General features: G+C 40.4%; 1 protein-coding gene across 2 annotated transcripts in view; it reads right to left on the minus strand.

Annotated features, from left to right (window-relative positions):
- CASR (calcium sensing receptor) overlaps positions 1 to 14,902 on the minus strand; it is a 73,814-nt gene that overhangs the window by 36,621 nt on the left and 22,291 nt on the right. For both annotated transcript variants that reach the window (XM_054627968.2, XM_077174234.1), the window contains exon 2: positions 5,022 to 5,459. In XM_054627968.2, the coding sequence (XP_054483943.1) occupies positions 5,022 to 5,206 (185 nt within the window). In that variant the 5' untranslated portion in view covers positions 5,207 to 5,459. The remainder of the gene's footprint in view (positions 1 to 5,021; positions 5,460 to 14,902) is intronic.

Here is a 14,902-nt window from a genome sequence, read left to right on the forward strand (position 1 = left end):
TGTACATGAGGGATTGCTAAGAGCAGCCTTTGAACCTGGCAGTAAGTCCCACCGATGCAGCTGACCTCCTGTGCCATGCTGCTGCTGTGATTAATATGATCAGTCACTGGAATGCTCTGTCAACCATGCAGCAATTTGACTGGTAATTTCCAATGAAGAAACTGTGTAGTATTTACTATCAGAAGTAAGGTTTCATTAGATTTCCAGAATATCTAAGTAGCCACTGGTATTTTCTTGATGGAAAAGAAGCAGCCTCCAAAGCTCATTTTCTGCCATATTACTTTCCATGTATGTTCACATAGTCTTGCATTTTGTGAGATGTAGTGCTATGAAAAGTGGCCATTAAACTCTAAATGAGAGTTTAATGTAAATAATTCAGAGCCCACAGGTGTAGAGGGGGATTTTTATTTACACTCCTTCCTTAAAGGTTTCCCTTCTGATACTTCTCCCACCTCTCAGAGTATGCAACCCACTGATCTTTCTATTCCCAAGGAGGAGCACAAACTGGGAGAGAGCAATTGGAAAAAATACCTCACTGGAACTGCCACCTCTGCAGAGGACAGCTGTGCAGCAGACTAGTTTGCTAGAAACTAAACATGTCTGTCAAACGCTGCTCAGGATGGCTTAAATGTCCCAGCCAATGCTTCAAAGCAAGGCTATGCAAATGAAGGGGCACAAGCTGTCTGCATGGTTTAAGCTCCCCATAGCTCTATCCCCTGTTTGTTTGTGTGGTTTGGTTTTAACAGCTCTTACTGTCTGGATCCAGCAGAGAAATTGGTCCTGATCCTTGCTAGTCTCCACAAAGAAATAATTCACAGCCTCATATGTATTCATGACCTTCATTTATCACACTTGCGAAGTACTAAGCAATGGAATATGAAGCAAAAAAAAGAGAAAGTGATGTGAAAGCTCTGAATAAAGCTTTCACTTACCCCCCCATATCTGACAGGTACTTATACTCAGAAATGGTGGCAAAGCCTGCATATACCTTTCAATCACACCAGCACTCCTCTTTCTCTGGTGGTTGTATGCACATACTAATTTCTCTGTCCTCTCTAGATTTCCAGTACATTAATTGCATGTTATTGCTGCTACTGTTATTTCTAAGCTATGCAAGGGGGAGACCTTCAGTCATTTGTTGGATTCCTGTAGTCATAGGTATAATGAGTTGCTTACCACTCTTAAAATCAAGGACTGTGGGAGAGGGGAATTATGCAGAACAAAGAAAATAAAAAAATTAAAAAATTACAATTCAGAAGGCAAATGGAAGAGAGAGAAAATGATATAATTACATCTTAGGGAAGAGAAATTCCAAATACCTTGTTGTACATTCAGGTCTGCAATGGGATTAGCAAATACATCTGCAAGGGCTAGAATTAAAATTCTGTTCTCTCAGATGGGCAGAGAAGCTCAGTGGCTACGGAGTCCTGGAGCCATGCTCTGTGAAGTTTTACACTATGACGTGGGGACAATGTCTCACCCCAGTTTCACAGCTTGAAAGCTTTGTGTCACAGTGTGGGACCTTAGCTAGACTGATGATCAGAATACAAGAAAACTGCTAATCTCACTGAAATCAAGAAGGGGCAGAAAAATCAGGTTATGAATAGGCCTCTTGGGGTGCTGACAGGGAATGGAATGGGGGTCAGGGCTTGCTGGTGCTGTGCTCAGTCTCTGCCTCCCCCGCACACATCAGATATGCATCAGCAAATGTTATGAGGAAAGTTGCTGCAGCAGCACCTGAGGCATACAAAGACAGGAGGTGTATTCATATCAAATGTAGGATCCTTGATTGCTGAAACAACAAACAGGAAACAAAACTGCTCTTGCTTGGTGTATTCCTATCTGACATTTAATGTGGCACAATCATGGGTACATTTTCACTTTGGACTCTACAGTTCAGTGTTTAGAGCACAGGGATGCATTTTCAGTAGCAACACCACAAAAAGAATGGGGAACTGATTGTTACTGTTCCCTTTTCCTTTCACTGCTGAGTTATCTACATAGTTTCTAAATAATCATGTGCCAGCTATGCGCGGTAGGTTCAGGCCAGTATGTTTGCCGAGCTGGAGAGAAAGATGCTGAGCCACAAGAGCATGAAGAACATAAAAACTGAGAAAGTGGAGAGAAAACTGTCCTATCCTTTTTGAGAAGCCTCAACTGTCCTGTCCATTGGGAAGTCCAGTTTGGGAGCATAGGTATGGGCACTCAACACAGCTAAATGTCCAAACAGCACCAATCAGCGTAAACAGTCCTCAGACTAGAGGAAAACCACATTATCTAAAGTTGTTTGATTCTGAACTCTAAAATAGACGACCCAAAGGTTTCAGTGGGACCCTCAGGTCTTGTTGTGGAGATTTTCATACAGCCTCATGACTTGCTGAGACCATGAGGAAAGAGAGAGGATGCTCATTATCCTGGAGTGACCTGGGTCTAATTTTCTTATGTGATACGAGACGCATTTTTCTACCTAATAAAGAGATCAAAAACTGTATGCAGCGATCTGAAACGGGGCGGGTATAAAACTTATTAGCCTCAGCTTTGAAACGATACACCAGTGCTGGAGAAGGCTCAGAGAAGGGCAACAGGGAAAGGTAAAGGTATGGGACAGATTCAGCACCTTTGGTTTGACCACGTACAGTCACCTTTGTGCTTCCCTATGGATTTCTATCTAATTTGCTAATCTGTGGATTTCCCACCCTACAGAAGTTTTTGACACTACAAGATCGGGGAGACTTACCTTGTGAAGAAACTAGAACCTGTATTTTTTTTTTCTGCCCCCAAAAATACAAGTTTGATAATTCCAGACCAGTCAGTTGCCTGGAACCTAGGAAACTCACATGTGATAATGTAAGATTTTAGCAAAAAACTTGAAGAATGTATTGAACTCCTAGAGTCAGCATGCACAACCCTGCCACAGGCTAATGCCTGATCACAGGGTCCAAAACAAAAAATGGCTACCATGGTTGTGTTGAGAGATTTCTGTACAAGTCAAGCAGGAGGGATTTTCTGACTTCAGTACTGCTTAAAATAGAAAATCCTTTCAGAAAAAATATCTCCTCTCAATTTTATGTGTACCAATAACAAGGAATACACACAAACATTCCCATGTATTTATTACCTCCATCATTAAAACCTGATGACCAATCTCAAAAAGTCTTATTAATCCAGCCTCTTTTGAATTCAACATTTCCTGCAAATGGACATTTTCTGGAAAAGATGTGTGCAATGAAGCAACTTCCGGTTATTTCTGGTCCAATCATCCCCTTGTTCCTTTTGTGGTTTCTACTACCTCTGCAGCTAATCTCTGACCTTCATTCTTTCTCCAACTGCATTATATTATCAACTCACAATTTATCCAGCTCCCTGAAGCTTATGTGCCACAAATGCCTGGCTCTGCAGACATCTTTTTTTTCTCTTTTCCACCTACATCTTCTTGGTGCAAGGGTAAAAAGAACAGGAATTTTATCCAGGCAAATTTCAGCTGGAGGATACCTTTTAGCAGATTGAAAGCCACTCAGAAGGATCTCCCATTGTGTCCTTAAAACAGCTAGTCTGGCTTTTCAGGATTTGCCTGTTGTTGGCAGTGCTACCTCATTAACATGCCTTTTGGCAACCACACACTTGTAGTACTTGTGGCAGAACATTTTCCAGCCATCTCTTCCAATAATGTGACCATGTCAAGACAGCCACTGAGGCTGACCCAGAGTTGATAGAAGTGAAAGCTGTTTAGTTTGCAAATACGTGCATTGTCCTGCCTGCCAGCTGGAGCAGGAGAAGAAGAAAATAGAGCTGAAAACATCCATTGCTTTCCAGCATTCCACTTTTAAAATAATGCATTTGAGAGAGGAAAAATTGCTGGCAGAGATTCTTGCTCCATGAAATCGACATTGCACATACATTTAGTTCACGACTTTCCCGTGCACACACAGAAGAAACCAAAATAATCCCTGATTATTGACACCTGTGTGTGCTCCTTGTGACAGGAGATGGTTCTGGGGATGATCACATAACCTAGATGGACGTGTCTTGCTCATGGTCCCAGTGGGAAACCACACCTGAAATCTGTGAGTGTAACAGGAATGCTCTCAGCCCTCCTTCATTGCCATCTGCAACAAAACTGCTAAATCCCCAGCCTAGGATGAGAGGTCCAAATAAATCCAGATACACAGTTCTCCACACATATGGTAACAGAAGTCCCATAACAATGAAATGTTTTCTCATGCATTGTCATGACAGAAATCCACATGAATTTCTAATATTTTGTTTATATGATCCAGTTGCAGCAGTTTCTGTCACACTTTCCACTTGTTCTGTGTATTATGTGTAGGCTTGTAATGTTAAAAATTCCTCACGTTTCATCATGCCTACACTTCAATAGTAAGAGAAATTGTTTTCATATGTATTTCTCACTCCAAGGTTAACTCCCAAACACTTAAGACAAAACATAGATTTGTTGTTTACACAAAAGAGAAGAACTCTGGGTGAGGGAAGCCTGGTCTAAAGTTTAGGACTTTTACAAAGTCCTAAGGAGACATTTATGTGTCATTTATTGGGATTTTTCAAAAGCCCTGACCTATCTCACTTCAACATTTTCACTTGTTTAGGCAACTTAACAGTTTTTAAAGTCTTAAAAGATGACAGGTGGAACTGGACAAAAAATTGATTTCTAAACTATTTGGCCATGAATAACTTTAATCAAATGAGCTAAAGGGCACTATTGGTAATTTTCTGTTCTGCTACGGAAGCTAATTTTCAGATGCTATTCAAATGTGCCCTGTGAATGGCCAGATAGATCAGTATATTAATGTTTTGGCAGGTTCAGGTAGTACAAAGATTGCCCTCTTTTAGTGTCCAAACAGTATTTATGTTACTGTTTAACATACACACTTGTTTTTTCCATTATTTCCATCATACCTTCCAATCGCAAGCATCAGATTTCAGACCATATTTACACAATATAAAGTCAAGAAATGTGAAGATTTCCCCACCAAAATTTTTTATATTCCCTTTTACTAGCTTACCTTATACACTCCACTGATTCTGGCCTTGATTTTAGATCCTGGTCTTTAGCAGCCACTCCAAAATGAATGGGGAACAATCCTCCAAGAATAATGTCTCCCTTCTTCTGTGCCCGTTGGTTTGGCCCATAGGCAGCAGTGCTCCAGGTAAACAGCAAAAGAATCAAGCAGCAGCTATATGAAGTCATTGTTCCTCTTTTCACCAGGGGGTTATCGGGTGCAAAATTGGAAAAGATGATGTAAGAAAGCAGATGTCAAAGCTTTTCCTTTCCTTAATACAGAACAGAGAGGATTTGGGGCACATGTTGGCAGGGAGATAAGCAACAAGGTGGGAGCCACAGTGCTGGTGTTTCTCCCTCTGTCTTCTCCATTGCAAAAAAACAATTCAGCTTCCCTTCTTCCTTCATAACTGAAGCATTATGGAGAGCCCATCTCTGAGAACTGTAAGAGAAAGATTTGAAAAGTGATTCCAGCTATACACCAGGACCCCTCATTGCCATGATGGTTCTGCTTTGTCAAGCCAAACCCTGAAGTTCAACAACCCACCTGGGACATATCACAACCTTGGCAAAGTCATCCAGGCACCCTGGTGACACAGACCCACCTCCTCAAATAATGTCAGATGCCTGATTCTCTGCCACATACCTAAGGTAGGTGGCTTAATCTTCCTATGGTTCTGTCTGGCTCTGGTCATAGCAGATGCTGTAAAACCTGGGATCTGATCGGTGTCTATGAACAGAGCACACTGTGAGACCTGGGTGGGCAAGTGGGGAATAAGGAAGCATCAAACACAGTAAGAATCAAGCCTTTCTCTTAAGGAAATAACCATAATAATCTTTTGGTGTTGGTCCACCATCTCCTGTCCATTGATCATTCTTAACCCTCTGTCTTTGAACTTATCCTTGATAAAAATAAAACAAGCTCTTTCAGGCTCAGAAAGAGTTCTTTTGCATTGAAAGGGAGAATGAACTCCAGGGAAGCATTTGAAACCAAGATACTTCTCCATAATGAGTCATGAAGGCTTGAAAGGTTTGAGCATTGAAAGCTTAGCTATAGCAGCCTTTGAAGCCTGTTTCCTGGGGATGAAAAATTCTGCAGCTTCTCCATGCTCAATACATTTTCCCTGCAGCATGTCTACAGGCGTCCCAAATGAAGAACTAACTTAATTATGGCATATGAAAAGGGCTATGGCTACAGGAGAGGAGATAGCACAGAAAATTCACAATGAACAACTCTTCAGCCTATTTGAAACAGGTCTAAAAGCTGGTAGTAAGAATCTGAAGTTAGAGAAATTTAGAGTAGAAGCTAGGCATACATTGCTAATCTTGAGGACAATTAATTTCTAAAGCAAGTCATCAAGAGTTTTTAAGTGCTGAGAACCTTTTTATGAGGCTGACTTATTATCACTAAATGCAGCTATATGGATTTGATCTTCACCTAGGTCAAATAAAGAGCTATGCAGGGAAAAATTGTGATTGTGAGGCTTCTTCTGGTAGCCAGACTGGATGATCCTGCATGCTGTATGACCACCAGGCATGTGGAACTATTTCATACATTTTCATTACAATGAAGGTTTGGATGCAGCAGTCAATGAGAGAGGAGAGACAAAGCTCCTGCTGTTCTCATGCCTCTGTGGTCACTGCACTTAGCTGGGCAGACACTGCAATTCTCTGTGGCAGGTCTGCTCTAAACTGTTCTTTGGCCCTGGCTCGAACAGTGCATTTTTATTGGCAAGGGCAATCAAATCTTTGGCTAGATATCAAGATATGTCTAGGTATTGGCAAGTGGCCCTTTGACAGCTGGATGATAGAATTTTAGCCAGAATCAGGATTAGGAGGGGACAGAGCAATGCAACGAGTGAGTGTCATGAAGGTGTTTGGGTTTTGATCTTTTCTCGCAGATGGATGGTGTTTTGTCTTCTTCAGTGCCCAACAGAATAAAGAACAAAACACTTTTCCATATTTCAGAGAGAGAAATGTAATTTTCCTCCCATCACCTGTAGTTTCAGGAAAGATACAAACACTGGTGAAGTGCTGATACAGTGTCCTGAGGTGAGGGCCAGCACTTAGAGGTGAGAGGTTTGAAACAGGGCAAGCAATTTCTGAAGGGACACTGCAAAGACATGGGATGGTCTGACTAATGCTCTTTAGCTCAGCTCATCCCCTCACCCAGGTGCCTGTGGGATGGCAGGGACCCGGGGGACTGCATGCTCTGATAGCTGCAGGGATGGCGTTCCTGGAGTCTGGGCAAGGAACCACGCGTGGGACTCAACCAAGGTGGGATGAGGTCAGCGACTTCCCCATCCGCTGTGGGAAGACCACAGCCTGCTGATTTACTACTCAGTTTTTCTGCTTGTACTTTAATAAGGCTTTCTTTTGCCTTTGGGGTTATTGGCTTATGAAAAAGGAAATTGTTTCCATCAGCAGCAGACAGACAATATAATTTTGTTTGCTGGGCTGCTGTGTAGGGGTTTGGGCTGATGCTACTGAATATTTTGGAACTCTTAACCACAAGAAGGTACATGGCTGAAGTATGAAATGTAGAAAAAGTAAATTCACATTCTTATTTCTCTTTTCTCACAGTAGACAAAGTCAAAGCATCCAAACTGGCAAAATACAGCAAATTTTAAAACAGCACTTACAGCAGTTAGTAGTCCCAGTTGCCATTCAAGAGCATGACAATGGAATAGACAATGAAAACAAAATCATTCATTCATGGTATAGGGCATCAGTTGGTATCTCTCTGAGTAATTTGGAACTAGCAGTTCTCAGAGACAGGACACAGAACTGAAGTAACATCAGAGTCTGGGAACAAGATGGGCTGTGTATACATAAAGCACACCCCTGAGGCAGAAAACTGAAGGATAAATGTCCAAAGATGCACTGGCACAGAAAAAGAAAACAAAGTGTATGGTCAGCTCCTTATAAATCTCACTATCCAAATTTACAACTCTCCATACCAAAATTTCAGCTATAGCTGGAAAACCAAACTCATTTAATGGGAGACAGAGGACTCACAGCTGCTTTCAAGTGCCCTGCACGCCTGAAGATGAGAATATTTGAAGGTACCGATTTCCTGATGAACGGTTGTGATCTTGTTGCCAGTGCCCCAGATAATATCCTCTAGTATCAATTTCTGTTGTTGCAAATTTTCCTGCAGCTCTCTTTTCTTTTATTAGATTAAGATTATGAGCCTCTTCCTTATTAAAGAAAGCATTACACAGCTAATGATTGAATTAGCTGTTGATGTATGCTTACAGACATAAAACTCAGCATACTACAAGTGGAAATTGTACTACTAATAGAACAAATTACTGTGGTCCTTCAGTTTTAGCTAATAAATAAAAAAAAAGATTAAATTAACAAGCAACTGAATTAAGATGGAATCCATTGATATCTTTTTCTTTTGCAAATGTTTTTACACATAGAACATTATATGAGCTCTTCAATGCAGAACACCTTTTGTCTGTACATATATTCAGCCAATAAAATTCTATAAGATTACCTTTGCAAAAAAATATAAAAGCTAAATAGTAATTTTATCTTTCTTTCTTTTTTTTTTTTTTGACATGGCCTGATTTTTAATCCCCCTTCCCTTTTAAAAATAATCCTAATAATAGTTTTTTCACTCTATGTCATTAACTGTCAGACATTTTAATTCTGAGCTGTCTTGGAATAGAGCTTCTAAGCTTCCATGGAGGAATTTGAACTAGTTCCAGGGACAGGATGAGCTACCAGGCAACTATTGCCATGGCAGGAGCAGTAGCTGAGGTGGGGAGGGAGGGTAGTCAGGTACAGCTGTGGGTACTTGGAAAGATTGCAGCAATCAGTACCATTTTGCCAGCTGAATGAAAGTTTTAGTTGTCAGACTAAATCAGGCAGAAAATCCAGAAATGTTCAATAAATCTTCGGTTTTTTGGGTGAAAGGAAGCTGAATGGCACACCTATGGCATGCATTACTGATGAAGAAATTATTAATCAAACAGTAACTAACCACAACTCTCACAGCAGCTGCTCAGGTACATTGAAGAGCTGGCATGGGAAGGATCTCAAGGGATCGCCATGAAGCTGCCCCTTAGCCCAAGAAGGACTCAGCAATAGTAGTGCACCTCCTGGCCTATTTTCTCTAAGACCTTATCAGGAAGAAAACCAGTCAGACACCCAGGGCAGCCTACTTCAATGCTTCTCTGCTCTTACCAAAGAAAATGTTTTTTCGCATCTAATTTCAGTGTTTTTTGTTACAGCTTAAGCCTGTCTTCTTCTCCCATCTACCACATGAAGGCCAGTGCTTCCCTGCCCATAATCACCTTATTTGGGATTTGATTCACCTCCCCTTTTACTCTTTTTCTTAGACCAAGCAAATTAAATTAATTTTTTTTTTTTTTAAATAAAAATGCTTTCCTGAGCTCAGATTATTCTTATTTCATTCCTCTGGCCTCTCTCCAGCATTCTCCACATTTGGTGCAGACCAGTGCCCAGAAATGGACACAGTGTCCTTGTTTGGCCCTTACAAGCACTGAGCAAAGTAGTATAATTACTTTGTGTGTCTTGCAGACTACAGCCCTGTTTGTACATCTTAGCACGGCATTTATCTTTTTTTGGAACAGCATGATATTGTTAACTAATGGTAATTTATCAGCTAAACACAAGCAAAGTTCAGCATGTTTATATTCACAAGAAATTATCATTTTCCAAAAACTTTTCCCTCACATTCAGTTCAAAGGTAGAACCTGCTAAATTTCACATGATCATCCCGGGCACCAACAAGGAACTAGCATGGACAAGCTCAACTGAGTCTCCTGGGCATTCAGGACCTTTACACAGCAGAGAGCTGGGGAAAATTCCTGCTCACAGCCATGGAAAAAGACCGTGGCCTCACACACATCAGGTTTGTTCTGCTTCTGGGAGGCCTGGATGCCCCAAGGAAGCTAAAGAATGAGACTTTAGTGGACAATGGACACAGAATATAAGTCTTCATACTTCTTCTATACTTCTAAGACCAGACCAGACTTCTAGTGGTTAGGTACCACGACAATACAAGAAAAAGTAAATTGTTCACATTTGTCACCAGAGCAAGCATTAGCTCAAGCTTCCTGCACCTCTTTGGTCAAAATGAGGGACAATTGCATCAAAGATGTAATCAGAACCAGAGTGTTGGGGTGCTCAAATGGAGGAGCTGCGCTTGCATTTTGTGGAACTAAACTGCTCCATCTTTAAACAAGGCAAGTGTTAACTGAAAATTTACTACAGAGAACATTTTGCCTATGGAGAAAAAGACAATTCTTACACAACACACTACCTAAGATAAGGAGGAGATTTTTATCTGGACAAATAGCATGATTGAGAGATGGAATGTCAGCCTTGGAAAAATCTGGAGATTTCAGATGAGTGTAGAGAAAAATTCAGATCTAGAACAATGATTCTGTTCTAAAAACACTCCCCCACACTTGGTTTTGAACTAAATTCAAAACATGAATTCAAGAGCTTTAAGCAATAAAAAGATTTTTAAAATCATCAGGACCATCAGGGTCACCAGGACAGCATTTCCGTGCCCTGCTATTATCTTAAGGGCATGTTACCTGTTATAGATCCTATTTTTCTGGCAGAAGTCAAGAAGGTAATATACTATTACACTACAGCAAATGTATGCTAAAAATGATATATTACAGTCTCACCTGGCATTATAAAAGCTAAGAGGAAGCCAAAACCACAGCACACAAATCAGCCACAGTACTGAAGAAGCTGCTGAAGCTCATACATAACAAGACTTGGCCAGTTCAAATGAAGAAAGTCATATACTTAGCACTGGTAAGAAGAGACTGCAGGAGGAAATGTGGGTCTAAGAACCTAGGCTGGTCATGAAAAATTTGACCACTTGTTCTAGAGTAACATTCTCAATTCTCCAGGATAAACTAAATATTGAAAGCAGTACAGTAAACCAGGCAATTATAGCATTCAATCCTGCTATGTCTGATATACCCAACATTGTCAAGTTTGTCTAAGAGTTACCCTTTAGGTTTCTAGAGTTTTCATATCTATAACATTATTTTTATGTAGCAGCCAGATCTTTAGCTTTCCTTTACTCCTAAGGTCATATACTGGTGTCCCAATAATATAGAACTTACCATGAAAGTGTGGAGTCCTACCCTGATCTATTTAGCACTACGAAATATCAGAGTGACAGAAACATGCCTAGGATATCACTGCTGATACTCTGCTCAACACAGAAACTTGATATCAAGGAAGCCTAAAATGTTAGAGGCTGATGTCCCAGACTCTTGGGAACTGCAGGTATGGATGGAAAATGGAACCAGGAATAAGCAGAACACTTTTTTCACAGAGTCTCAAACAAATCTGGTTGTAGCAGCAGCAGTCAAAAGAGCATCAGCTCCTGACAGTTGCATAACCAGGTAAAAACCCAAACCTGCCCACAAGCAGCATTTTTCATGGATTTAATGTGGCATTACAAGGCCTCTGATCTCTCTCCCACTTCAGCACAGGCTCACAAAGTGCACACAATCCCACGCCAAGCCACGTAGCTGCGATTGCACAGCTTTGCAGCAACCACCTTTCCATTAGGATTGTACCTGGCTTTGGGATTCACTGAACATTTCATCAGTATCAAGTTCAATATCCCTGATCAGTGTGATCTGGGATGTGATATCCCTTTGTGGAAATAATTCTGTTTGCTGATGGCAGGAAGCAAAAAACCAGAAGTGGCAATAGAAAATACCTTAGAGACTCATTGGATGCACTCAGCAAACACCATTAGCAAACACAGAGCTGTAAGTGGTTTTTGAGTGGAAATCTGTGTGGAGGGTGACTTATGTCTTTGGAGTCATTTCTTCACAGGTGTGACTGTAAGTCAGGCTGAGAAGCAGCTCCAGGGACCTCACAGATGTGACTGCTTTTGCTTCTGTGAAAGCCTTAAGTGTTTTCTGCAATGAGAGCTAAGGCTCATTTCTCCAAGCCGTATCACAAACCTCTGAAACAAACACTGGAAGGGAATAAGACAATTCTACAACTCTTCATCTTTCCACTCCTGTGCCTTCTTCAGTAAAAGTGTGAAAAGTGCATGTGTGCACACATCCAAGGGAGCACTGGAATGCATGAGTTTATCAAGGCATCTTGGACAAGAGACCTGTGACAAATTCATTAGAACTGCTAAGATATGCTTAAAAGCTACAGCACCAAAGAGGATCCATGCAGAACAAGTAGGCTTGGAGGGATTTCCAAGTCCTACGGAGTTCCAGAGCCACAGCAGCCCTTTTGGGAAACTGCCATAAACCCACTGGTTATTGATTACTCTAATTTATGCTGGGAGCTGCACTGGACCCTTGAGCAATCTCAGATTTAGAGAATTCAGGTACCAGGGAATCCATCTTGCCTACATCTTAAAGGTGTCCCGTTTTGCCTCTCTGTGTTCCAGATTCTGACCTTCTGTTGCTCTGCCATGATTTGCTAACTTGGTTGTTTCCTACCTTGCCTCTTAAAAAGCCCATTATTTTATCAATTTACAGTGGATGAAAAGATGCCTTTGATATAATACCAATCTAAATACTTCTTGGTAGTTTAATGATTTTTGTCTTTATATATGGAGGAGATCAAGGGAGACCCATAAGAGATGCAATAAAATAGCAAGTGAAATACTTTGCTAAGGTAAATTTTTATTAACTTGATTTCTCTGGATTTCCTTGCTCCTAAAGAAAGTCTCAGCCATGATAACCATGCTAATGACTGTACATTTCAGTCAGAGATACTTTACCCCATCCTATATTTTTGACTAGACCCTCCTGGACAGATAGAGAAAGGATGCCTGGGGGATACTCTGAAGAATGAAGAAAATCTCCACCCTTGTGGCATGGTGCATCCAAATGGCACTGGGATGTGGTTTGTGAAACTTGAGTTGTTCCGATTTTGCCTGCAGGCAAAACAGCCGTGCACTCACCCTGTGTGCCTTTCAGGGCACCTTACATTCCTGCACATCATATGTACACTCCTGCATCTCAAAAAAGTCTTTCCTGGACATCCAGTGCAGAAGCTTTGCCAGCAAGTGTCACCCAACCAAACTGCCCCTAGTTCCTGACTTGCAGGATTTATCTTTCCTGTGTCTCTGGCCTTAGGACACACAGAAGTGGCCCTAGGACACACAGAATTCTAATCTATGTTCTTCCTCTCTTACAAGAAACATCTCTGGGGCTGACAAAAGGACTGAATTCCCCTAGCAAAGTCCTTTTTCCTTGCTCAGCATGCCCACAGAAACAACACGATTGTGTTATGCTCTTTGCATAAACCCAATTTTTTAAAAGATGAGCTTTTCTACAAGTAAATGAAAAGACTCTTCAGCTTAGTTCTTTAATATAAAAAAATGCCAATCAAAGAACACAGTTTATGGAACTGCATTGCTGTAGTCTGTCTGGAAAGAATAAGGAGGAACTATTGCCGTTATCAACTCGTGGATGCTCTATACCTTACATTTCTCTCTAATTTTTGTCTCTCTTTCTTCTCTTTAAAAAATAATAGGTTAGAAAGACTGGTCACCAAGATAGGACATCTTGAACTGCTTTTTTTTTTCTGCTCTACATTGTGAGGCAGAAAAGAACAGAGGAGAGGTCAGGGGGATGCCAAAGCAGTAGTCATTTGTGAGTAGTTAGAATTAAAGTTACACAATTTAGTGAAGTGTTATTCAAAAGAGATGTTCACGCTTTTTGATTGGCCAGTGTTAGATCTGTGGTGAGCAAACCAAAAGGTCAGGGAAGATGAAATAACAGAAAAAGAATTCTCAAATAAGGCAATGCATAATTATCTTTCTGTATTTCTCTCAGTTAATCAACCAATTTTTGATTATTCCTCTACTAAACAGCAAGAGAAAATAAGCTCAGATCATGTAAATAAACATGAGAAGAATCTGATTTGTATCAGCAAAATTATTTCCAAAGGCATCTTTGATCAATCAGGATTAGGTGCAAGACCCTAGAAAAGTCAATCTGTCTGTTAAGTGCAGCTTTTAAATAAACTGGGATAACATGTTTCTGATTACAATCTGGTACGGGTTTGTTGGAATTGGTGCCCTCCCACAGCTGTTGTTGGGAAGGACCCTTGACATGATACCTGTTTCTTTATCCTGCCTGGCTTGGCAGCCACATGTCAATTACTTTGAGACTTTGCTTCCCAACTTGTAATAGTGTCCAGAAATAATTTTAGAAACATATTGCAACTATGCTTTGTCTATGTCTACAGATGTCAAACTGAGTATGAGTTGAATCAAGGCTGATTCAGGCTTTTCTCTAACAAAAAAATAAAATACAGATCTGAAAGCTGAACACTTTTTCAAATCCAGCTTTGTCAAATTGCTTATGGGTGAAAACATATTTTGCTTAGTAATTTATTTTAATTTTACTTCATTTTGTTTTTTAAAACATCTGTGCTTGAAGTAAAATGCTTTATTCACATTTTTTCCCCTGAAGAATCCTCAGTGGACCAAACAATAAGGACAACTGTAATTCAGAGCCAGTTTCAACATAAATCCAATTCAGAAAAAACACTTAAGTATATGCTCAACTTTAGTGAGACTTGTCTTTAATGAAATTTAGTAGATTCTAAAAGATTAGCATGTACTTATTGGTTTGCTGCATCAGAAGCTAAAGTGGCCTCTGGCTGATTGCTCCTTTCTCATTTATACTATTATTAAAAACAAATAAACACTTCCTTTGTGTTGGGTAATTTCTTTTTATACTGACTCCAGCATGATTTATTAATAAATTCTTATGGATTTTTGTGGCATTTTTATTCCTAATCCTTTCTTTTATATTTCTAGTTCTCTACTGTCACAGGCTGCCTTTTCTTCTCTTCTTTTTCTTTTTCCTTTTTCTTTTTCTTTTCTTT

This window comes from Agelaius phoeniceus, chromosome 2 (assembly GCF_051311805.1).
Source record: "Agelaius phoeniceus isolate bAgePho1 chromosome 2, bAgePho1.hap1, whole genome shotgun sequence".
In the NCBI taxonomy this organism is placed as follows: domain Eukaryota; kingdom Metazoa; phylum Chordata; class Aves; order Passeriformes; family Icteridae; genus Agelaius; species Agelaius phoeniceus.